Genomic DNA, 26534 nt, shown 5'->3' on the forward strand with positions numbered 1-26534 from the left:
CAGAAGGATATAATGTACATTGTGTGCCTCAGAAAATGCTTCCAATCTCATTACTTATTTATAACAACAACGATGATGACAGCTCTGTTCCTTTTATGAAGAAGGTATTCCCTTTTGATTTATAGGTTAGGTTAGCCTGAGCCTGGTTATGTTTTTCAGCTCTCAGGTGCAGTTTTCCCCAAAGTTATAAATGTGATTAAAAACAAACTCTTAATTACCCAACTAGATCCTTCTATCTTTAATATCTATAGATTTGGAGTTTTAAAAACTCATACCGCCATCAAAGAATGAAGCTTAATCACCAGTGAAGTTATGAAGTATGAAATGAATGTGTGTTTTCTAAAAATGTAGTAGACCACTGACTAAGTCTGGAAAACTGGTTTCTTTTTAGTCTAGCTCTGCCTCTAGATAGCCTTGTGATCTTGGGCAGCTCATTTAACTTGTATCTCAGTTTTAACAAAAGCACTATGCTGTCTGACATTTCTTATACTCTGTGGTTTTAAGAATTCTGTTTGTTTTAATTGCAAACCTCTTAATGTCAAGGGTCTTTGTATACCATGAAATTGTGAACATTTATGATTCTCTTTGGAATGGTGTCCCTCATTTTTAGAGAAGCTCTCGATAGCACCCCACCCCCAAAGTGGGGAGAGGATAAGAAACTCCTTTGATGCTATTTTAAGAAGGTAGAGTACAGATTTTTCCCTGACTGTCTTATTTCTACTTCAAATTTTAGCACAATGGATCGGGACAAAGTGGGCGTCCCCACAGATGGTGATTCACATGCAATCACTTATCCACCTGCAATTGTTGTTTATATAATTGACCCTTTTACATATGAAAATAAAGATGAGAGCACTAATTCTTCTAATGTATGGACTTTGGGGTTACTTCGATGTTTTCTGGAAATGGTCCAGACTCTTCCTCCTCATATTAAGAATACTGTTTCTGTACAGGTAAGAATGATAAATGTTACAAGTTTATTTAAAACAATTTGGTCCTGATAGACATTTCACAGCTACTATTCTATATCTAGATTGATTTTCTAAAAGCCAGATTCTATTTTATTGACTTCATTTTAAATGATATTAGAAATCTTAGAGAGTTTATAAAAGATAAACTTGCAGTCATACCACAGTAATAATGGAGAATAAAAAGATTGCATTAAGTAGGGTAAATGTTTCTCCTGTGTTACTTTTATGTAATATAATTTTTAAATTCATTGGATTAAATAAGAAAATCAAGAATGGACTGATATAAGCTAGAGTTCTAAATAAGACTGATTATAAAGTAAAAGTAGAGAAAAACTAACCACATTAAGTTGTATGCAGAGAATTTGAATTAATTCTTTATATACTACAATAGGACTATGGCAGTCAGTGGCAGTATTAATCAGTATGGCTGCTATGTAGAAATGTTTAAAGATTTTCACATAACTCATCAGTATAATTGAGTATTAAAATCTATATACCAGATAAGAAAGTATAATTCTTTATTATTTTACTTAGGTTCTGTTTAAATTTTCTAAAAACTTTTTTAGAGTTTTAAACCTACTATTCTTTTTTTATCTCTTGTTAAGAGTTTAACATTTGTACTATTTGCCTTTAATTCTTAGATTGTTCCCTGTCAGTACCTGTTGCAACCTGTGAAGCATGAAGATAGACAAATCTATACCCAGCATTTAAAATCTCTGGCTTTTTCGGCCTTTACCCAGTGTCGGAGACCACTTCCAACATCAACCAATGTGAAAACATTGACTGGTTTTGGTCCAGGTTTAGCCATGGAAACAGCTCTTAAAAGTCCTGATGTAAGTATGTTTTCCATAACCAAAGTTATTAAATGACTACTTTGTATAATTTTATGCAAAACTAAGTGCAGGTTTCTTTTTAGTTCTTATTTTCCAGTTACCTTGTAATGGGTTTTTATTTTCAATAAAAAGTTTTTCTGCACTTGTATGGTGCCATAGTAACTTAACGTTTTATTCTACAGAGACCAGAGTGTATTCGACTTTACACACCTCCTTTTATCCTGGCTCCAGTGAAGGATAAACAAACAGAGCTAGGAGAAACCTTTGGGGAAGCTGGACAGAAATATAATGTTCTTTTCGTGGGCTACTGTTTATCGCATGATCAAAGATGGATTCTTGCATCTTGCACAGATCTATATGGAGAACTTTTAGAAACTTGTATCATTAACATTGATGTCCCAAACAGGTATTTTTATTTTCTTAAATGTGTCATTATATTAAGTCTTGGGATTATGGGTACTTTTCATTTCTTTTATAATGAATATTTATATTGTACTATGTAAGAGAATTCATAATTTTGATTAATCTATTAAATAGACAGAAGAGATTAAAGCCCTTAAATTGTATATAATAAACCTTGAGTTAATGATTTTAGCCTAACAAATTTTGAAACATGGGACTAGAAGGTCATTTGCAATTTAAAATCCAGTAAAGCATCCTAGAACATCTATTTTTCTCATGTACCATCTAAGATACAGTCCCTAATAAACTGAATTAACTTTATTCACTGAAAATTTTGGGCTACTCTGGTGGCTCAGTGGTAAAGAAGCCACCTGTCAATGTAGGAGATGTAGGTTTGATCCCTGGGTGAGGAAGATCCCTGGGAAATGAAATGGCAACCAACACCAGTATTATTGCCTGGGAAATCCCTGGAATGGAGGAACCTGGCAGGCTACAGTCCAGAGGGTCACAAAAGAGTCAGATATGACTTAGTGACTAAACACCAATTAAAAATTTTACTATTTAAATATTGGAGTGTCTTCTGAAAATGGTGGCCCTCTTTAGAATTCTTGCTGATAGTAGTTAGGTATCATGACTAGTTATTCATGAAGACTGTGACTAATAGTTTACAACAGATGAACCTTGTATTGAGTTATCACTTAATAGACACACTGATACCATATTTCAAAGCTAGTGAACATTGCTTAAGAGAACGTGAAAAGTCCATGAAATAACTTTCAATCTTTCACTTTTGGTTCTCTCCTTTATTTTCTTCTTTGTTTTATAAACATGCTGTAGTTTTAAGGTCAGAAATTGGTTATATGCAAAAAAAAATATTGATTATTTGGGTATAGTGGCACTGAAGAAACGGATATAGAAACATTGATCTGTGAAGGATGAGAATGAGAATAGAGAAAGAATAATACTACCTTCCCAATATAGAGATAGTATATTGCCATTTTACTGAAAGTAAAAGTGAGATGATGGTTAAGAAGTCTAGTGCTAGAGTCATAGAGATCTGGATTCAGATCCCCATCCTGGCTTATTGGCTGTGTGATCTTGAGAAGATTACTTTACCCAACTGAGCTATAGCTTACTTTTCTGTAAAATCAGGAGGATAATTTTATCTGCCTTATAAGGGTTCTTAGGATGAAATGAGGTGTTACATATAAGTTAATTGGGCATGCTACTTGGTACATAGTAAGTACTCAACAATGATAGCCACTGTTTCTCTCCAGAGAGTGCTTATGTACTTGCCTAATAAAGGACATGAAAACAGCATTGTTTGTTGTGAGAAGTATGGGGGGATTTGTTCCATATCTTTCAATTTAACGTATGAAGCAGAGGTTGGCAAACTCCGGTTTTGGGGCCGTATCTGGCCACACTTATTTGTGTAACTGTTGTCTGTTTCATGCTGCAGCAGCAGAGTTGAGTTGTTGCAGAAGAGTTTTGATGGCCTGCAAAGCTTAAAGTATTGGCCTTTTAAAGAAAAAGCTTGCCAGTCTCTGGTGTAGAGCACTGTTTCTGATGAATTTTGATAATTTGTGAATGCTTTTTAATTTTAAGTATATGTTTTAGCATGTATTAAACAAAATGTAAACTAGCATACCAAACCTGTAATTTTATATGTATTCTTATTTAGGAGTTGTGGAAAAATGTCAAGCATTAAAATGAAGGAACCAATTTTGCACAAATTTGAGCTCTTTTGAAATGTCATCATAGGAATTTTAGAAATATTTACGACTGTCTCTATTCCATACAACAGAGCTCGTCGGAAAAAAGGATCTGCTAGAAGATTTGGTCTACAGAAACTTTGGGAGTGGTGCTTAGGACTTGTACAGATGAGTTCATTGCCATGGAGAGTTGTAATTGGCCGTTTAGGAAGGATTGGTCATGGAGAATTAAAAGGTAAATTTGCTATTCTTGTCATCTTCCAGTTTTATCCTCTTTCTGCTTATTAGTCAACTCATCCTATGTTCAGTAGGTACTGTTATCAGCATGTATTGAAGTTAGGGGGGTAAAAGATGCTGAGACATACCAGTAATAGATTTTTGACTTGACTCTTGTGAAATACATTAATTTCAAAACCATTATGTTTTAACTTTTGTTCTCTAGGTTGGTAACAGAGTGCTTTTACTTTGGATATTGTTATTATTATTAATATTTACTGTTGATACCCACAGATTGGAGCTGTTTGCTGAGTCGTCGAAACCTGCAGTCTCTAAGTAAAAGGCTGAAAGACATGTGTAGAATGTGTGGTATATCTGCTGCAGACTCTCCTAGCATTCTCAGTGCTTGCTTGGTAGCAATGGAACCCCAAGGCTCTTTTGTTATTATGCCAGGTTAGCTATCTTTAGTTTATGTCAGATTTAATTCTTTATGTGCTTAAGTTTCTAAGTATTATATAAAATTAATTCTTCATTCATTAAAAGAAAAAAATACCTTTCATTTTCTTTTCAGATTCTGTGTCAACTGGTTCTGTATTCGGAAGAAGCTCCACTCTAAACATGCAGACATCTCAGCTTAATACCCCACAGGATACATCATGTACTCATATACTTGTGTTTCCAACTTCTGCTTCTGTGCAAGTAGCTTCAGCTACTTACACCACTGAAAATTTAGACTTAGCTTTCAATCCCAACAATGGTAAGTGAATTGTTCTCTGAAAAGTGAAAGTGAAGTCGCTCAGTCGTGTCCGACTCTTTGCGACCCCATGGACTATATTCCACCAGGCTCCTCCATCCATGGGATTCTCCAGGCAAGAGTACTGGAATGGGTTGTCATTTCCTTCTCCAGGGGATCTTCCCGACCCAGGAATTGAACCTGGGTCTCCTGCATTGTAGGCAGACGCTTTACCATCTGAGCCACCAGGGAAGTCAAATTGTTCTCTAGAGGTTTGCAAGTATAAAATAAATCTGGGTGATTCTGACTGATTATAGACTGGATAATGCCTCCCAAAACATCTGTGTCCTGTGTATGTTCCTGAAGCCTGTGACTGTTAATGTTATGTGTTATGTGCATGCATTTGCAGATCTGAGTAAAGGTCTAAGATGGAGAGATTACTCTGGCTTATGCAGGTGGGCCCAAAACGCAGTCTTATAGATCCATAGAAGAGGGAGACAAAGAGAAATTTGACTGTACACAAAAGAGGAGAGGACTGTGTAGTGGGAACAGAGGAAAGCAGAGTCAGAGAGAAATGACTGCTGCTGACTTTGAAGATGGAGGAAAGAGCCTGAACCAAGGAAAATAGGAATAGATGTTGGAAAAGAAGGAAACAGATTTTTCCCCTGGCACCTTGAGGGAAAGCATACCCCTGCCTGTACCTAGATTTCTGGCCTAATGACTAGCATTTTGATTTCAACCCAGTAAAACTGATTTTAGACTTCTGACCTCCAGAACTGGAAGAAAATAATGTTCATTGTTTAAACAAGTTTGTGGAAATTTGTTAAACTGCTACAGGAGACTAATACCATTCTTCTGCTTTATTGATATCAGAACTAATGCTGTGAATTATCCCATAAATGTTTACTTATTTTTTGAGTTGATTAATTAATTTGGCTATACTCAGTCTTGCTTATGGCATACAGACTCTTAGTTGTGGCATGTGGGATCTAGTTTCCTAGGAATCAGTCTCAGACTCCCTGCATTGGGAGTTCAGTCTTAGTCACTGGACCACCAGGGAAGTCCCTGATGTTTACCTTCATTAAAAGGCAACATTGGTTGTAAAATATTTGTACAGTTTATGTACATACTGTTGAGTTACCTGTATGTAAACTTTGCAGGTCATTTTATATTCTTTTCTGTTTTGATTTACCAAAATAATATAGTAATTAATAACTTTTCTAGATGTACTTGTATAGATTGCATTTTAGTACAAGAGAAAATAAGTGATATTCCATTGTTGCTCTGAGTTACCTTAGAAAATGGCACATCTCTAAAGTCAAAAGTATGGGTAATAATTATTCTCCTCTTTTAATGTGTATACAGTAACTTGAATATTTTAATAATAAAGAATTAAGGAATTTGTTCTGACTAGTCTCATTTTAAATACATTTTCATTCCCAGCATTTGTGTTAGTTTCCTGTTGCTATTTGTAACAAGTTACCACATTCTTATTGGCCTAAAACAACACACATTTCTTTTCCTACAGTTCAGGAAGTCAGAAGTCCAAAATTATTCTTACTGGGCTATAAATATAAAGTCAGGGTATCTACAGGGTTGGTTCTTTCTAGAGGCTCTAAGGGAGAATCTGTTTCCTTGTCTTTGACAACTTCTAGAGACCATGTACGAGAGCAATGGCACCCCACTCCAGTACTCTTGCCTAGAAAATCCCATGGATGGAGGAGCCTGGTGGGCTGCAGTCCATGGGGTCACTGAGAGTTGGGCACAACTCAGTGACTTCACTTTCACTTTTTACTTTCATGCATTGGAGAAGGAAATGGCAACCCACTCCAATGTTCTTGCCTGGAGAATCCCAGGGATGGCGGAGCCTGGTGGGCTGCCATCTATGGGGTCGCACAGAGTCGGACACAACTGAAGAGACTTAGTTGCAGCAGCAGCAGCAGCAGAGACCATGTACATCTCTTGCTCATGGTCCCTTTTTTCATCTTCACTGCCAGCAAGTTAATACAGTCACATCTTTAGTGACTAAGCATACTTTAACCCTCTTATTAGGACCTGTTTGGTTACATTGGACCCACTTGGATAATCCAGAAAAATCTCCCCATCTTAAGACCTTTAGTTTGATCACATCTGCAAAGTTCTTCATCGTAACATATTCATAGGTTTCTGGAATTAGGATGTGGGCATTTTGGGGAGGGACCATTATTCAAAGCAGTCTCATGTTTATTTATGCCTAGTTGATTATTTGGCTCTTATCACAATATTTGGCACATGGTAGACATTCAATAAATGTTGATTAAATTAACTCATTTTGGTTAAGATCCATTGTTTTAACCCTTTCTTGTAAATGACTGTGGGATATGAAAAAGGGAGTATTTAATTTTTTCTTCCTTCTTCATAGATGGAGCAGATGGAATGGGTATCTTTGATTTATTAGACACAGGAGATGATCTTGACCCTGATATCATTAATATCCTTCCTGCATCTCCAACGGGTTCTCCTGTTCATTCTCCAGGATCTCATTACCCCCATGGCGGTGATGCTGGCAAGGTAACCCTGTTATAAAAGTCCCGTTTATCTAAATATCATTCATTAACTTAGTAATGGATTATATCAATGAGAGAGAACACTTTTTTCCCTTGAAAATTAGCAAGAAAATTAAAACAGTCCATTCATGTACTTCTACCACAGAGAGTTGTACATTATTAAGAGGGTCTCTAAGGTTCTGCTTTCTCTGACTTTGTATTTTCTAGACTATTTGGCATTAATCCTTCTTTTAGTTTTCCTGCCACTTCACCATAGCTTCTATGTAGAAATAGGATTAGACTATCTGAGAAACAGGATATGACTCTAAGAGCTGCCATTCATCTCAGAGCTGTGGACAAGGAACATAAGGGAAATAGTGATTTTCCCATAAAAATAGAAAAAACACCACCCTTTTTATTTTTACCACTTACAGAAACATTCTGTCTTGTCCTTCTGTTTGAACTCAAAACTATTTGAGCTTCATTTGAGTAACATCATTATTTGAATGAAATTATATATAGTGGTTATTTGATTATTGTAATATGCATATGTTTACATAATGTTTAAAGAAGGATCTTCGTTTGACCTTACTTTGCATCCTTTCGTTTTTCTTTTTTAACTGGAAAGAAATGAAATGATGGGAAAAAAGAAACAAATAAGGAAAGGCACCAATAATCATACCACTTTAATAGAACCAATTTTGTGGGATCTTAGTTCCCAGATCAGGACTGAAACTGCATCCTTAGCAGAGAAAGCATTGAGTCCTAGCCACTGGACCATCAGGGAATTCCCTTAGCAGCTTTTTAATTACACTGTTCCTTTACCATAATTTGTTTTCATTGCTGTTCAGTTCCTAAGTCATGTCCAATTCTTTGCAACCCCATGGACTGCAGCATGCCAGGCTCCTGTGTCCTTCACTATCTCCTGAGTTTGTTCAAATTTATGTCCATTGAGTCAGCAATACTATCTAGTTTGTTACATCATTCTGCAAATATTAGACACTTAAATCTTTTATTTTTTTTTTCTGTTGTAGGTAATAATTGCAGTGAATGTTTCCTGTTGATATATCAGTTTTCTTTTTATCTATTTCCTTAAAATAAATAGCAAAGAATGTGTTAACTAGTCTAAAGGATATGAGCATTGCTATAATGCCTTCCAAATCTCTTAATTGCATTTTATAGATAGTGCTACATGAGCAAAGATAAATTCAGTCCACCTTTTGGGTCGGGATACGATCATGAATTAGTTGAGAGGGTATTAGGAAATAAGTTAGAAAGTTCATTGAATGTTTTGTACTTTTGAGTCAGCTACAAAGATTTATACACACACTCACACGCTGAACATGGGCTTCACATAATAATACAAACTTGTTAAAATAGTATATTTTCTTAAAACTCTTAAAATTCATCTATTTAATGCTATTACTAATTATGATACATAGCAAATTGACTTTTTAAAATATCCTTCAGTATTTTTTAAATTAAAGTAATTAGATAATGAGACTGATAATAAAAAACCATTCTGTATTTATAGCTATTGTAGTAAATGAATTAACACATTTTTAATTTTGTCTTTTTAAGGGTCAAGGTACTGATCGACTACTTTCAACAGAATCTCATGATGAAGTAACTAATATTCTTCAGCAACCATTGGCCCTTGGTTACTTTGTATCAACTGCCAAAGCGGGTCCCTTACCTGACTGGTTCTGGTCAGCATGTCCTCAAGCACAATATCAGTGTCCCCTTTTTCTTAAGGTATTGCTCTTATTTTTTTTTCTGCCAGTTCCTGAGTGATGCTGATTGACCACTTAAGTCCTAAGAAGTTTAGCTTTTGTCTGAGGTCTTAAATGCATTGTCATATATAACTCTCTAGATAAAATAACAAAGAGAATAATTATGAAACAACTCTAATTCTTAAATTTATATTAAGTTTAAACTTTTAAATAACTTTAAATGGACTGTCTGAGACCCTTGCTCTTAATTATTTGTAGCTGCACATTTAGAGTTTAGAGCTAGAAGAAACCTTATATTAAAATACCTTTAATCTAACCTTTTCATTTTCTTAGTGAGCATATTAAAAGTTCAGAAAAAATTGTTTGTCCACAGTCATAAATTAGTAGTAGACTTGATTAAAATCTGGATCTTCTAATGATTATGTAATGTTATTCTTTGAATTATATCATAGTATACTCCTATTATGCATCATTATTTTGAGAACTAAAGGAGTCAATCTTTGTAAAAATGTTTACTATTTAGGTGCACTTCCCTACCTCCTTAAAAAAGCTTACTAGCTTTGTGTAAATTCCTGTGTTAAAACTATTCAGTGGTTTTCAAGTAATGGTGTTCTTAGACCCATAGTGACTTATTTTATCAAAACAAATTAATTATCAAGTGATATAACAAGGTGTGGAGATAAATCATAAAATGGTAAAATGAAATGTGAAAGCTCTCTCTAGAGTTTGTTCCTGCTGCTACTACTACTTTTCCAAAATAACAAATGTAGATCTGATTTCACTTATTCTTATATAAACCCATCAGAAGTTGACTGGTTTATTCCATAAATTATGCTAACTTAACTACTTGCCAACTGATTTTTATTTGTAGGGTAAAAGTTGAATGGTATATACTTTAATTTTTTAGGATTATATTTAGTGGGTACTTGAACCAATAAGCTTGTTGCTGTCTTTTAAGCCTGTTACTATTAAATCTGATTCCCTTGGCTTACGTATCATTGAGTTAGTGACATTTTGATTAAACAGTGAATTTCTGTAGCACATTCATGAAGAATACAAGAGCTGTTGATCTGAATTGACTGTTAGTGAGATAATATATTTAGAGAGTGTTGGCCAAGGTAATAGTTTTAGCATAAGACTTTTCTGCCCCTTCCAGTGTATGTGTAGTAGTCTTGTGTCTCACTACAAGAACGTATTCCCAGGGGGATTTCTGCACTTCTGTAGTAATCCTTGGAGTTTCTACAAAACAAAGGGTTCTTTGCTCCTGTAGGAAGTGCTCCATGTGCTTTCTGCTCTCTCTTTTGTTATTACCATACACATTAAAAGCTCTGAAAAACAGCAGCAAATAATAGTGTTTCACAGAACATGTTTTTAAGAAACACCACTTTATAAGAAGTCCAAGGGACTATCCAGATTCTTTTCTACTCAATATTTATTTGCAGAGAGGATAGTGTAAAGTGGGCATTCACCCTCAGATACAGTGTAACAAGATTAGGACTTCTGGTCTGAATTACCAGGTAAGGCATAACTTACCATAATTTTGTTCACCCTTTTTTTTCATACATTCCATTTTATTTCTATACCATAGGCAATAAAATCATTTGGTATGTTTCTCTTGTCTTGGGAAAAAAAGGTTGTTACCTAGATGATTAAAAAAAGTTTTTATCATTGAAATTAGAGCACTACTACTAATTACATTCATTTATTTGTTGTAATCTGCCATATGAGAGACTTTTGCTTATAACTTGTAAATCAAGGGCCCGTGGGCAGTTGAAACATATTTTTGGTTATATTTCTAAATACACAACACAAAATTTTATACATATGATTGCAATTGTAGAGGAGAGCGCATCTCAGTATGAAATAGTACCTTTTATAGGCGTACACAGAAGAATACCATATTCCTTTCTTTTACTCTTCATTGCCATACCTAAGTGAGTGTATGAGTTGTTACTAAGCCTCCACTATGAAATTGAATGGGCAAAAGAATGCTTCTGTGCACTGTATTACCTAAGGTGCTCAGTCAGTCAGTCAGCTCAGTCGCTCAATCTTGTCCGACTCTTTGCCACCCCGTGGACTGCAGCACGCCCAGGCCTCCTGTCCATTACCAACTCCCGGAGCTTGCTCAAACTCACGTCCATCGAGTTGAGAGATGCCATCCAACCATCTCATCCTCTGTCGTCATCTTCTCCTATGCCTTTAATCTTTCCCAGCCTCAAAGTCTTTTCCAGTGAGTCAGTTCTTCACATCAGTTGGCCAAAGTACTGGAGCTTCTGCTTCAGCATCAGTCCTTCCAATGAATATTCAGGACTGATTTCCTTTAGGATGGACTGGCTTGATCTCCTTGCAGTCCAAGGGACTCTCCAGAGTCTTCCCCAACACCACAGCTCAAAAGCATCAATTATTCAGCGCTCAGCTTTCTTTATGGTCCAACTCTCACATCCATACATGACTACTAGAAAAACCATAGCTTTGATTAGATGGACCTTTGTTAGCAAAGTAATGTCTCTGCTTTTTAATATGCTGTCTAGGTTGGTCATAACTTTTCTTCCAAGGACCAAGTGTCTTAATTTCATGGTTGCAGTCACCATCTACAGTGATTTTGGAGCCCAAGAAAGTAAAGTCTGTCATTGTTTCCATTGTTTTCCTGTCTGTTTGCCATGAGGTGATGGGACGGGATGCCATGAACTTCATTTTCTGAGTGTTGAGTTTTAAGCCAACTTTTTGACTCTTCTCTTTTTAATCAAGAGGTTCTTCAGTTCCTTTTCGCTTTCTCCCATAAGGGTGGTGTCATCTGCATATCTGAGGTTATTGATATTTCTCCTGGCAATCTTGATTTCCTGCTTGTGCTTCATCCAGCCACTGAAAGTAGCTCTGCTTAAGATTTATAGCTTTATAGGTAAAATATTTGCATATGCTTACTCCTGGTACTTTTTTCAGGCTTCCCAGGTGGCTCTAGTTGTAAAGAACCCACCTGCCAGTGCAGGAGACATAAGAGATGTGGGTTCGTTCCTTGAATTGGGAAGATCCCCTGAAGGAGGCCATGGCAATCCACTCCAGTATTCTTGCCTGGAAAATTTGCTGTGGACGGAGGAGCCTGGCGGGCTATGGTCTGCAGGGTCGCAAGGAGTCACACACACACTGAAGCTACTTAACACAGTACTTTTTTCAGCGCTAGACCTAGGTTAATTTACATAGTCTGTGTTACATAGAGACTGTACTCAGGTTTATCAGTTTTGTGCTTTCTTAAATGTTTACACATCTAGGCAGGTACACATAGAAAATAATTAGAAATCGTTTTTATAGGATTATTATGTGGCCTCAAAAGCAATGAAAGTGAAAAAATTTTGTTATGCGCTTAAAAATTGTATAATGAATTAAACAAGAAGAATAGCCATGTTTATAGTGGCTCCCATTCATTACATAAGTCTAAAATATATTTCATCAAGGAAGAGACCTTGGGAAAATAAGGTAAAACCAACAGATTTTTTCCATTTGGCTGACCGATTACCTGTTACTTTTTAGGCCTCTTTGCACCTCCACGTGCCTTCAGTGCAATCTGACGAGCTGCTTCACAGTAAACACTCCCACCCACTGGACTCAAATCAGACTTCAGATGTCCTCAGGTACGATTCTTTTTACCATTAAGCTTGGAAAGAATATCATGTTGATCCTTTCATATTTTTCTCATTTGGGGCAGTAGTTTACAGTTGTGTTACCTTTGGATCCCTAGTTGAATTATTTATCATTCAGAATGAGTGCTTTCCTTTCTAATACATGTTATCTACCTCTGAGAACAATTTTAATGAAAATCAGTTTTCTTTAACCTCCATAAGACCCTCTATTTCATTTCATACTTTAACTTTTTGTTTGTGTGACTTTTAATCTTATATGCCATCTTCTAATTTGCTTCAAAAATTTACAATGCAGGTACATACATGACTTACTTAGTTTACTTGCTTTTCAGGTTTGTTTTGGAACAGTACAATGCACTCTCCTGGCTAACCTGTGACCCTGCAATCCAGGACAGACGCTCATGTCTCCCAATTCATTTTGTGGTGCTGAATCAGTTATATAACTTTATCATGAATATGCTGTGATCTTCATTTGATGGAACTGTGCAAGAAAAGAACAAGGAAAAAGATTTCGCTGCAAGATTAAGTTACAGTTATCTTCTCAGTGAAAGTCATTTGTGATGGGGTCTAATTCTTATTACTTCAACAAATATTGTTTTGACTTACGGGGAGGGGGCGATAACCCTGTTATTTTTCATTGACTATACTGAACTCTTTAGGATGATGACTGATCATACACAACGTATTATAACATTTTCGTAGCAAAATTAACCTTTTTTTTTCCAGTCACAGTATTTGTGAAAAGTAATGAGCCATAGTACCCAGTCATGTTAAATGAATATTAAAAGCATGGAGAAGGAAACATGAGGAACAATGAATTTCAACATATGGCTTCAGAACATCAAGATGTTCTTGTATTGGATTATAGTATCTAGTATTCAAAAATGCCTGCATCTCTTATTTATTGTAAGTTTTTAAATGTATAAATTGTCTTATATTTCTTAACCTCTTTTATAAAAATTTTCCTAGAAGGTTTATACTGCCTTCTTGCTTTAAAGCAATTGGTCTAAAATACATGTAATCGTCTTAATTAAAAAGTTGCAGTAGGGTCGCTTTTAGAGTATTATTTTTTTGTAAGGGGGTGGGTGGGACAGTAAATTTGTATTGTCTTGATGTACAGTTTAATGGGGATAGAGGGGAAATAATGCCCATACCATTGTGTGTGGAGGATTTACAGCTAAGCTGTAGTTGCAGAGTACATGTACAGTAATGAAGTTCACTGTGTTTATAAATTGAAAAGGTACCGGGTCTTACAACATTTTATATCGATCACACCTTTACAGAATAACATGATGGCAATATACAAGTGATATTGTTAGGTGGTTTAACTTAGAATAAAAATGAGAATTCTTCAGTTATATTTTGTACTATGGTTTAGGGCTATGACTAATATTTCAGGCCATTTCCAGTGAAAGAAACTTAGTTTTACAAGAAAAACATTTGCTACTGAATGCTTAAACTAATTTTGGTGTTTAATGTTACATGCTTAAAATTTTTTGTTTAACAGTGGCACATCTAGGCATGGGAGTATTATTAATTATGAAAATTATCTTCAGGATCTGCTATAGGTTGAAATTTAGCCCAGCTCTAGGCATTTTACAAATTATTTTAAGAGCAGTCACTCTTGATTGTTTGACTTTTTTTTTTAATTAAAGATTGGGAATGTGTGTGAGAGTATGCATATGTATGGGTGTGTGTGTGCAATCAAACTGTGGTGTAAATAGATCTCAGTGAATTCTGGTATTCAGACTATTCCACTAGTTAAAGAACCATTTTCTAAACTTAGCCTGTTTCCTTTTGCCTTTTTTATTTATTTAATTTTCTTGGTTTGGAGATGGCAGTCCCAAACACCAGAGTCTGTACTTTTCTATAACACAGCTCAGAAAAGGCAGGGCATATGCCAAGGAGGTTCTCACCTCCCTAAAGAAGGGACTTGAATTTTAGGGACTTTAATTCACCCCTTCCTTCAATACAGCTTTCCCTTTTCTTGTTTGCACATGCCAAGATAACTGCTTTTATGCAGCCTTTATCCCCTTAAAAAAATCCTTTCTACAGTGCTGCTCACAAGAGAGTCCAAGTTAGCCTCCTACCTGTGTAGCTGACTTGAATTCACAGTCGCCAAGTCTACCTGTCTTTCTTGGAAGCAGTCTAGCTAAATTCTGAATTTGTATGTTCACTAATTCTCTACAAGGACAAAATGGATTGTATTTACAAAACTGTAATTTGGTATGTTTTGTTATTTTTTTTTTAAACTGAAACTTGTTTTGTAAATACTATATGCTTAGCTTAAATATCACTTTCTTATGAAAAATATAACTTCTTCAAATTGTGTATATTAAAACATTAGCAAGTCTTGTTTTTCCTATAGAGAAAACACAATTGGTAACAAAGGTTTTCAATCATTTGTTCAAAATTATAATGCAATCCCAGTGGTCAGCCTATTTTGAAGTGAAAATTTAAAGGTCACATCTGTGCATTTGTTCTTAAATTATGCTAACACACTACAGATTATGTTGGCATGTTTTGTTCTGTACTTAAAAAAATACTTGTCTGAGATTTGAGGGGAAAGATGCTTATTTGAAATTTGTATTAAAATGGTATTCTTTTTTATATATTTTATTATCTCAGTAGTGACTCTTTAAAAAATATACTCTCAGTTGTTTAAAATCACTAATCTATAGTAACCACACCTCAGTTTGAAAACATATTTTTAAAAAATTATTCCCTGACAGTTTCTTTTATATGGAGCCATAAGAAAGGAACCCGTTACATGATTCCTTTTTATCTGGGAATCGAGGAATAGTTCCCAAATATATAAGATTTACTGATAAGATTTTTTTCTTCCCTTCATATATAAATTTACACTCAAATGGAAAGTTATTAAATAGCCATTCGAAAAGGTCAGGAAACTTGTTTCAGAAAAAAAAAAAAATTAAGCCCTTCGTTCAGGATGATGGATCTGACTTACTAATGTAGTTACAGACAAGTTTTGTTTAAATAGGTAAGCAAAGTAATATACTTTATACCAGTTGATCACCAACACCATGACTTCTTTGTTACAATGCTAATGTCTGTTTTTTGTGCAGTTATCCATTACAAAGCAGGGTGGGAGTTGAGTATTTTGGCATTTTAAAGGATTAGTTATATAATGTCTGCTTCCAGCCAGTGAGAAACATCTAGCCATACCTTTCTTATGCAAGCCATTCAGTTATCAGGACTGTGAATTAACACTGTATGAATAAATTTCTGTACACCTTATTGTTTGGCCAGAAGGCCACCAAGTGTACTTATATGTAATCCTTAAATTTTAAAAGTAGCTGTAATTTTTAAATCTTTCTAACTTTTCTTAAACCACTAAAAATTAAGCTCTTACTACTTAGTCAACTATCCTCAGCTGTATTCGTACTCAATTGTCAGTATGGCACAGATTACTGTATTAAAATATTCTCCTTTCGTCTTCATATTTACCTTCTGAGGTAATTTTTTAACTTAATGTGTTACTACAAAGATTTGCAGATCTTTAATCAAGCACTATGTTAATACTGTAATATCAAAATACTATGTTGCGTTATTTAAAATGTTCAAATTGAAGACATTAAAACGAAGTTTTTAAATGCTGTTGCATCATATAATTTGCTGCTCATCCACTGTGGCATCACATATCAGTCTATTAATACATTTAACGTTGCATGAGTGATGTTTTGGTCTGGGTTTCCTCTTAAGACTTTAGTTTGTCTAAATTAAGGAAAAATGTTTTTGACATAAAATTCTTTTGCTTCCCTGCACCCCTCAAAAAAGTCTGCTAGAAAATCTTAACCATTCAGTTTTTCTTGATGTTTTAATGGGCCCAGAACTGTGGTTTAAATTTATATATATATGTTTTCTTTTTTGTGGAGTATTAATTTAAAACTGGATTTGGGACCTAAAATACTCCTCAGGTTGATGTATTCATGAAGTTTTAAAATAGCTTTAGTTTTCAGAGTAAACTGGATTTGTGGACCTTAAAGTTACTGAGTTTAAACTATAAATTGTAATGTCATTACTGGACATGTCAGCATCAACTCTCTCAAAATAGCTTGGTCACTTTACGAAGGGGCGTTTTAAAGTTGTTTAGCAGTGACATTTAATATGGTCCAATTGCTTTTTTTTTTTTTTTTAACGTGATAAAAAAAGAATAAGGAACAAACACTATTGCTGCCGAATGCCATAACACTGAGTTGTACAAATTGTGATTGAGGAAATGAAAAGGTTTATACTTTTTAAAAAAAAAACAAAAACAAAAAAAACTTCAAATGGAATAAATTATTCATGAAGCCTTCATTGTGGTGTCTCATTCTCTTGAAAATATTTCCATCTTAAATTCATGTAAAAAGTAGTAGTGATATTTTTATGCCACTTATAAATGAAAAGGGGCAATCTAAAAACTGATGAGCTTTTAATTTCTTTGAAGTATTTTACTTTGTAAAAGATTTTAATCATACATCAGTGTATAATATACAGGGAAATTATATTTATACATATAAATTCCTTTTAGGCTGATCAGTTTCATATCAGTTTCCTAGTCTAAACAAGCTACCTTGAAATTGAAAGCTTACTTCTGTACTATAAAAAATCGCATAAGTGTTATTGAAACATAAACAGAGTAGGTGAGTGGGAGGTCTGTTGGTTTGTTTTTGTTTTTTTCGCAGCACAAAATGGCTGGTGGGATCTTAGTTCCCAGACCAGGGATTGAACATTTCAGTAGTGAAAACGTGGCGTCCCAACCACAGGACTACCAGAGAATTTCCAGAGAAGTGTTCACGTATAAACAACCAGTTGAAAAATAGTTCTGCCGATTTTGTTTAAGCAACTGTTCAAAATATTTTTGTCCAAACTTAAACTGAGTAAGGACAAATCCCAAAATTGTTGTGCTCATTTTAAAATTGGTGGTCATTTCTGACAGCAAAAGTTAAAAGGTGTGAATATCATTGGAATTTCTAATTTTTTTTTTTCTGTCAAGAGAAGACAAAGAAATTATAAATATGTATTTTTATTACATCTGGTCATTCTCTGCCTTTTAAAACAATTAGCAATCAGTTCAGTTCAGTCACTTAACATGTCTGACTCTGCAACCCTATAGACTGTGGCACACCAGGCTTCCCTGTCCTTCACCAACTCCCAGAGCTTGCTCAAACTCATACCATCGAGTTGGAGATGTCATCAGACCATCTCATCCTCTTGTCATCCCCTCTTCTTCCTGCCTTTAATCTTTCCCAGCATCAGGATCTTTTCCAGTGAGTCAGTTCTTCAAATCAGGTGGCCAGAGTATTGGAGTTTCAGCTTCTGCATCAGTCCTTCCAATGAATATTTAAGACTGATTTCCTTTAGGATGGACTAGTTTGATCTTGCAGTCCAAGGGATTCTGAAGAGTCCTCTCCAACACCACAGTTCAAAAACATAAATTCTTCAGTGCACAGCTTAGTTTTCTGAATGTTGAGTTTTAAGCCAGCTTTTTCTCGCTCCTTTTTCACTTTCATCAAGAGGTACTTTAGTTGTTCTTCACATTCTGCCTAAGAGTGGTGCCATCTGTGTATCTGAGGTTATTGATATTTCTCCTGGCAATGTTGATTTCAGCTTGTGCTTCATCCAGCCCAGCATTTCACATAATGTACTCTGCATATAAGTTAAATAAGCAGGGTGACAATATATAGCCTTGATAGACTCCTTTCCCGATTTGGAACCAGTCTGTTGATCCTTCTCCAGTTCTAACTGTTGCTTCCTGACCTGCATACAGATTTCTCAGAGGCAGGTAAGGTGGTCTGATATTCCTATCTCTTTCAGAATTTTCCACAGTTTTGTGATCCACACAGTTAAAAACTTGAGCATAGCCAATAAAGCAAAAGTAGATGTTTTCTGGAACTCTCTCCGTTTTTCCATGATCCAGCAGATGTTGGCAGTTTGATCCCTGGGTCCTCTGCCTTTTCTAAGTCCAGCTTGAACATCTGGAAGTTAACGGTTCATGAACTGCTGAAGCCTGGCTTGGAGAATTTTGAGCATTACTTTGCTAGCATGTGAGATGAGTACAATTGTGCGGTAGTTTGAGCATTCTTTGGCATTGCCTTTCTTTGGGATTGGAATGAAAACTGACCTTTTCCAGTCCTGTGGCCACTGCTGAGTTTTCCAAATTTGCTGGCATATTGAGTGCAGCACTTTCACAGCATCATCTTTGAGGATTTGAAATAGCTCAACTGGAATCCCATCACCTCCAGAAGCTTTATTCCAAGTGATGCTAATTAAGGCCCACTTGACTTTACATTCCAGTATTTCTGGCTCTAGGTGAGTGATCACACCATCGTCATTATCTGGGCCATGAAGATCTATTTTGTATAGTTCTGTGTATTCTTGCCACCTCTTAATATCTTCTGTTTCTGTTAGGTCCATACCATTCCTGTCCTTTACTGTACCCATCTTTGCATGAAATGTTCCCTTGGTATCTCGGATTGTTTTGAAGCGATCTCTCTAGTTTTTCTCCTTCCATTGTTTTCCTCTATTTCTTTGCATTGATCACTGAGGAAGGCTTTCTTATCTCTCCTTGCTATTCTTTGAAACTGCATTCAGATGGGTATATCTTTCATTTTCTCCTTTGCCTTTCGCTTCGCTTCTTTTCACAGCTATTTGAAAGGCCTCCTCTTGCATTTCTTTTTCTTGGGGATAGTATTGATCCCTGCCTCCTGTACAATGCACAAACTTCCATCCATAGTTTTTCAGGTAGTCTGTCTGTCAGATCTAATCCCTTGAATCTATTTTCTCACTTCCACTGTATAATCGTAAGGGATTTGATTTAGGTCATACCTACATGGCCTAGTGGTTTTCCCTACTTTCTAAAATTTAAGTCTGAATCTTGTGATAAGGAGTTCATGATCTGAGCCAGGCAACTCCCCGTCTTGTTTTTGCTGACTGTATAGAGCTTCTCCATCTTTGGCTGAAAAGAATATAATCAATCTGATTTCTGTATTGACCATGTAGTGATTTCCTTTTGTAGAGTCATTTTAGTGTTGTTGGAAGAGGGTATTTGCTATGACCAGTGTGTTCTCTTGGCAAAACTCTTAGCCTTTGCCCTGCTTCATTCTGTACTCCAAGGCCAAATTTCCCTGTTACTCCAGCTATCTCTTAACTGCCTACTTTTGCATTTCAGTCCCCTATACGAAAAGGACATCTTTTTTGGATGTTAGTTCTAGAAGGTCATTGTAGGTCTTCATAGAACTGTTCAGCTTCTTCAGCATTACTGGTTGGGACATATACTTGGATTACTGTGATATTGAATGTTTTGCCTTAGAAACGATCAGATATCGTTCTGTTACTTTTGAGACTGCATCCAAGTAATGCATTTCAGATGCTTTTGTTGACTGTGAGGGCTATACCATTTCTTCTAAGGGATTCTTGTCCACAGTAGTAGATATAATGGTCTTCTCAATTAAATTCACCCATTTCAGTCCCTTTGAGTTCACTGATTCCTAAAATGTCAATCTTCACTCTTGCCATATCTTGCTTGATGCTTCCAATTTACCTTGATTCATGGACCTACCATTTCAGGTTCCTATGCAATACTGTTCTTTACAGCATCGGACTTTACTTCCATCCCCAGTCACATCCACATTTGGGTGTTGCTTTCATTTTGGCTCTGTCTCTTCATTCTTTCCTATTTTGAGTGGCTTACTGAAGGAAATTATTCTTTTCTTCAGTATTTGTGAAAAATTCAAGCTGCTTAGAAACAGATATGTTCCTTACCTTAGGCAAATGTACTGTTTTACATTGTTTTACACTGTTTACTGTTTTACACTACATCATGGCGAATTCCAAGTCTTGAAAGCTCAAGATGCTGGTTAATCCCTGGGAGTCTTTTCTTGTAAAACTTACTGCCACATTCTCCATATGAATTAAGAGCTACAGGTTGAGAGGTAAAATTGTGGAATATGGTGAGCATTTTGAGATGTTCTGCAAGGAATATATTGCACATGCAAACAAACGATCTTGAAATGTTAGTTTCTAGGGAAACGGGCGTTTAATGGAAGACTTATATCTCAAGTATGTTGAATATCCAGGCTTTGCTTAACAAGATATCCAGGGTGTATTGCTCTACTAACAACTAGTTCAGATAAGTCAATTCCCCTTGCCCCCAAGAACATATAATTAAAAGTACCAAAGTCCAAAGGGCACACTGAGTTATTTGAAAGGTCCACAGAAGTAAAGAGTGGTAAAGGATGGTAAAGAATCTGCCTGCAATGCAGGAGACCTTGGTTCAATTCCTGGGTTGAGAAGATCTGCCGGAGAAGGAAATGGCAACCCATTCTAGCAGTCTTGCATGGAGAATCCCATGGACAGAGAAGCCTTGCGGGCTACAGTCCACAGAGTCACAAAGAGTCAGACAGGATTGAACAACTAACACTTTTCACAGAAGCAAAACAGTAGAGAATCTTTGGTTTCAGCCCATGGTAAAAGATAAATTTAACTCTTGTGGAAGTATTCCTGAGTCATCTATACTGATCAGTGTCTTCTGTGTATACTCTCAGAGATGTCACACCTGGGTTGGAAAATAAGGAACCCTCATTCTCAGAGTAGTATAGCTATAAGCAGAAATTCTGTTTAAAATTGTATGAAGTGTTTCTTGTTTTTTCTTTCAGAGCTATCCACCAGACTGTTTCAGGAGTGGCCTTTTGTGGAATTAAAGTTTGATGTTTCAAAAACTTTACTCTGTCAGCCCCAACTACAGGGGAAAAAATTCTTCCTGAATGATACATTTCAATAGTCCCCAGTCCATGTAGTGTCTTATAGGCTTGCATTCAGAATGCTAGAGTTTGTCTTGTTTCTGTTTTGTTTTTCTTGAGTAAATTATTTGTAACTAAAACCAACAATCTTCCTCCACAGAAACCAGCTGGTTCTTAATAGTGTTCCTGGTCACTGTGAATTGCACTGTCATCCTTGCAAGGGCAAACCATAAACTCTTGTAACCAGTCACCAAAAACTGTTGGTCTTATCTTTTCACTATCAAATATGTCCATTCCTATCTCTGTTGGTCTGACTTCAGTCTAAATTAGCACTGTGCCACTCCATACAGGTATTAGGTAAAAGGATCTCATCTGGGTGGGCCTCTGCAGTTGCCTCCCAACTTGGTCTCTGTACTTTCCGTGTGTTTTAAATTTTTATTTGGGTGTTTATTTTTGGCTTCCCTGGATCTTTGTTGCTTCTCGAAGCCTTTCTCTAGTTGTAGTGAGCAGGGGCCACACTCTAGTTGCAGTGTGACGGCCATCGCAGCGGCCTCTGCTGTTGCAGAGTATGGGCTCTAGGGCTCGCAGGCTTCAGTCAGTTGTGACTTGCAGGCTCCCGAGCGTGGCTCAGTAGGTACAGCACACGGGCTTAGTTGCCCTGCAGCATGTGGAATCGTTCTAGGCCAGAGATCAAACCCATGTCCCCTGCATTGGCAGGTGGATTCTCAACCACTGGACCACCAAGGTAGTCCTCAGTATATTCCTTGCGTGGTAGCTTAAAACCCTTTATGGCTGCTGCTTGCTCAAAAGCTAGATATCACAAGTCTTAGATGATCTGTCCTCTGCCTCCTCCTCTACAAGCTTCAAAATGGGCCTTTCTCTTGTGTTCTCCTCCTAGCTTCCTAGGCATTTGAGTTCTCTGAAAGCCCCATGGTTATTCTCATCTTAAAGCCTCACCCTAGTTAGCACATATACCCTCGCCTCAGATCAGGGTCCCTTGTTACATACTCTTACTGTAACACCCTATGTTTTCTGGTGTTTCATGGTGTTTTGCAGTTTACGATTTGTCTCTGCTACCAAACAACTTCATGAGGGTAGAAACTTCGTCTGTTTTACACATGGTTTGAATGCAACACCTGGCATGTAGTAAGGCACCAAAATATTTTTTGAATAGATTTCTTGTAACAAATACCAGAAACTACAGAACTTAGTATTAGTGTGAGTTTTACACACAATTAAAATGAATTTATACAATTTTAATTACTTGGAACATTTACTTTCACATTAGTAGAAATAATTTAGAGTCATTGCATTAGCGGAGAAGGCAATGGCACCCCGCTCTGGTACTCTTGCCTGGAAAATCCCATGGATGGAGGAGCCTGGTGGGCTGCAGTCCATGGAGTCACTAAGAGTCGGACATGACTGAGTGACTTCACTTTCACTTTCATGCATTGGAGAAGGGAATGGCAGCCCACTCCAGTGTTCTTGCCTGGAGAATCCCAGGGATGGGGGTGCCTAGTGGGCCGCCGTCTGTGGGGTTGCACCGAGTCAGACATGACTGAACCGACTTAGCAGCAGCAGCAGCAACACTGGATTAGGATTTTTGCCTAGTTTATCACTTTCTTTCTTGTAACTTCAGGCAAATCGTTGAAACACTTGAAGTCTCAATTTGCTCATTTGTACACGAACTCAACAGTAACCATGTCTTCCTAACCAACTTTGTGAACCTCAAAGGAAAATTGCAAAAAACACTGAACTTTGTAAAATACAAATACAAGGGATGATTAATATAATACCTATGTTCTCTAGAAGAGTTAAGTCCAGAATGAGCTAAAGCTTGCAAGAGAAAAATGTTTAATGGCAAACACAAATATATTTCTAGCAAGAGCAAGGATGGAAAAGATGCGGAGTACTTAGTACTCAAGCTTTAGCTCCCTTCTGTCCCAAACTACTATGACTGAAAAGAAATCAGTTTGAAGTGTCTTCATGCTCTAAAATGTAACGTGATGGAGTTAAAATCTGATACAATTAACTGCTTTAAAGGAGTTGCTCAGTTCACCACACCCAAAGGAATTACATCCTCGGTTCTGAAAAAACTTGCAGATGTGAGTTCAGAAACACTGGGGGAAAATGAAGGGTTCTGAAAGAGAAAATGTACGACTTTCCCAGTTTTTAAAGTTAAAAAAAAAACTTATGTAACCGTATGTTATTGCTAGAAACCAGTAATAAATGTACTTGACTCTATGAACGAGATCAATAGAAGCCAGGATAAAGCGCTATTCACTAAAGCACTATTTATTTCAATAAACTGATGATTATACTAGTAATGAGATATAAATCTTTGACCTTAAGCCCTCGTCTACTGAGAAACATACTTGTATAAACATAGTTTGATAAGCCCTTTAAAGTGATATGAATGACATTGCAGTGCATAGATGAGGGAATAGCTGAAATCAAGCTCATTACACTTTATTCTCATAGCACTGATAAGCTATGGAAGTACACATTCAGCAGCTTATTTAATAAGGTTTCATAATTCATATTTGAATTAATTTTAAAAAACCAATAGTAATTATACTGTATGTCAAAGGCAAAGAGATTGAATCCTACCCTCAAAGGACTTACTTTCCGGTGAGAAGGACAAACAAAATCCTAATGATGAGTGTAATATGTGAAGTCCTATGATGAAAAGAAGCAAAGGGTGGCTTGGGAGCCCTAAAGAAGGATACTTAAATCTAATGAAGAGAGAAATGATTTGTCAGGAAAGGTTTCTTGCAAGATGAGAAAAGGATTTCTTACTAGAGGTGAGATCTAAAGGATACTTGGGAGTTACTATATAAAACAAATGAAAAGACTAAGAGGTGTTACAGATAGAAGAATAGTAGGGGAGAACATGAAGGATTTGGGAAACGAGCAGTTCAGACTGACTAAAATGGAGGCACAATTGTGGGTTATGGCAGGAGTCCAGGCTAGAGAGAAGTCAGACCATGAAAAACTCTTTTAAGTGCCACCTTAAAGTGAGCTTTATCCCTAGGCAGGAAAGTGCATTAGTAGTTGGGATGATTCATCATTGGTTGAACAATCATACCCAAAAAGGCTTGATTGGTGGAGCTATGGTCAACCTGGAGGGATGTCGCTAATGTTACACTATAGAACCTTGGCTAGACTCAATTCTACTCAACATTTTACTTATAAAATTAATGTAGATGTGTTCAGCCGAAGCAGATGTGTGCTAAGTCACTTCAGTCTGACCCTTTGCAACCCTATGGAGTATAGCCCTCCAGGCTCCTCTGTCCATGGGATTTTCCAGGCAAGAATGCTGGAGTGGATTGCTATGCCCTCCTCCAGGGGATCGTCTCAACCCATGGATCTATGTGCATTGGCAAGTGGATTCTTTACCACTGGTGCCACCTGGGAGCAGCTAAAGGAGATAGCCAGTATAATAGAAGAGTCCAAAAGATCCCAACAGGCAGAAACAATTGAAGAAACCTTATAAAATAGACACACTGTTTAGGATAATTATTTTAAAATTCCAGGTGGAAAAAACGAGCTAGATGTCTCCTAAGATCCCTTTATTTTTGAAATTCTGTGATTCTATTTCCAAAGAACATTGGTGCCCTTTTAAATATTTACCTAAGTATTCTAATTTCTTGAAGCTCATTTACAGGGCAGTAATTTATAAAAGTACCTTGTATGGAGTAGGTTGCTATTTCCTCCTCCAGGGGGTCAGGAAGATCCCAGGAGGAGGAAATGACAACCCACTTGAGTATTCTTGCTGGGATAACCCAATGGACAGAAAAGCCTGATGGGCTTTTCCGTGGGGTCACAGAGGTGGACACAACTGAGCACTCACACATAGTTAGTACGCTTAGAGAAAGCAGATCTAAAACTTGAAAGCTCATGAATAAGTATTTTTTCACTAGGATGTCTGAGTTCTATATAATGATTACAAAAATTATTTCAATGGCAAACATTACAATATTTTCCCCCATTATCTTCATTACCTCCACCATAGTTTGAAAGTGAAAGTGAATTCTCTCAGTTGTGTCCGACTATTTGAGACCTGTGGACTGTAGCCCACCAAGCTCCTCCATCCATGGGATTCTCCAGGCAAGAATACTGGAGTGGGTTGCTATTTCCTTCTCCAGGGGATCTTCCCGACCCAGGGGTCAAACCCAGGTCTCCCACATTGCAGGCAGATGCTTTAACCTCTGCACCACCAGGGAAGCCCTTAAGTACAAGAATACAGTCTCTCAGAAAACCTCCTATAGAGACACAGAACTTCAGATCCAAGTACTAACATCAAAGATTTCAAGGGAGGAAAGGAAGCCAGGTCGAAAGAAGCAGAGGGAGGAGGCAGGAGGCGGGGGCGAAAGGGGTGGCCTTACGGACGTCTCCTGCCACCTGCAGATACCCAGGCATTATGGGACTTTTCCCTGGGCCTCCAGAGAACAGAGGACTGGAACTCGGCCCTACCAGAAATCAGACCAGACCAGAACCAGAATTTGAGTTCTCTGCCAAAAGGAGGTGATCAGTCTCCAATCCTCAGCTCAGGCTGAGGGCCCTTCGACCAGATTCCTGCGTCCAGGACCAGGGGACTAGAAAAACAAGGAAGGATAGGAAGGGTTAAGGAGAGGAAAGGGAGAGGGAAGCAGAGAGAGGTCAATAAAGTCTCTTGTTCCTTACCGGTGGGGGCACTCTGGCCAGTTGTCCTCATCAGGAGGAGACCAGGGACAAAAGGGTCCTAGTTGTGACTGCTGGGTCTGGTCCATTGGCAGGCAAGGTGGCCCCTGAGTACCCCGAATGGTCAGGATGTCAGTCTCAGTGAAGAGGAGTCCCCACCAGAGTCACCATTTGTTGCAGGGAGGTGGACCCCTTCCAGGGCCTGAAACTGGGCTCTTGTCTAACATTTGGAAATGAATTGTCCGAAGAGACACGTGCTGACAAAGCAAGAGATTTTATTGGTCAGGGCACCTGGGTGGAGAGCAGTAGGGTAAGAGAACCCAGGAGAACTGCTCCAGGGTTTGGCC

The 26534-nt window shown here is 37.1% G+C and overlaps 1 protein-coding gene and 1 non-coding gene across 3 annotated transcripts in view; one reads left to right on the forward strand and one right to left on the reverse strand.

The window, feature by feature from the left end:
* The window catches only part of MED13 (mediator complex subunit 13), a 98544-nt gene extending 81464 nt beyond the window's left edge, over nucleotides 1-17080 (forward strand). For both annotated transcript variants that reach the window (XM_027975331.3, XM_012185232.5), the window contains exons 21-30: nucleotides 734-953; nucleotides 1613-1804; nucleotides 1987-2210; nucleotides 4011-4153; nucleotides 4429-4587; nucleotides 4706-4891; nucleotides 7269-7417; nucleotides 8974-9147; nucleotides 12651-12751; nucleotides 13093-17080. In XM_027975331.3, the coding sequence (XP_027831132.2) occupies nucleotides 734-953; nucleotides 1613-1804; nucleotides 1987-2210; nucleotides 4011-4153; nucleotides 4429-4587; nucleotides 4706-4891; nucleotides 7269-7417; nucleotides 8974-9147; nucleotides 12651-12751; nucleotides 13093-13225 (1681 nt within the window). In that variant the 3' untranslated portion in view covers nucleotides 13226-17080. The remainder of the gene's footprint in view (nucleotides 1-733; nucleotides 954-1612; nucleotides 1805-1986; nucleotides 2211-4010; nucleotides 4154-4428; nucleotides 4588-4705; nucleotides 4892-7268; nucleotides 7418-8973; nucleotides 9148-12650; nucleotides 12752-13092) is intronic.
* TRNAC-ACA (transfer RNA cysteine (anticodon ACA)) lies at nucleotides 5048-5119 on the reverse strand. The gene has a single exon. It is a non-coding gene; the product is annotated as a tRNA-Cys (tRNA).
* Nucleotides 17081-26534: the final 9454 nt, after the last annotated feature.

The sequence above is a fragment of the Ovis aries genome, chromosome 11 (assembly GCF_016772045.2).
Source record: "Ovis aries strain OAR_USU_Benz2616 breed Rambouillet chromosome 11, ARS-UI_Ramb_v3.0, whole genome shotgun sequence".
In the NCBI taxonomy this organism is placed as follows: domain Eukaryota; kingdom Metazoa; phylum Chordata; class Mammalia; order Artiodactyla; family Bovidae; genus Ovis; species Ovis aries.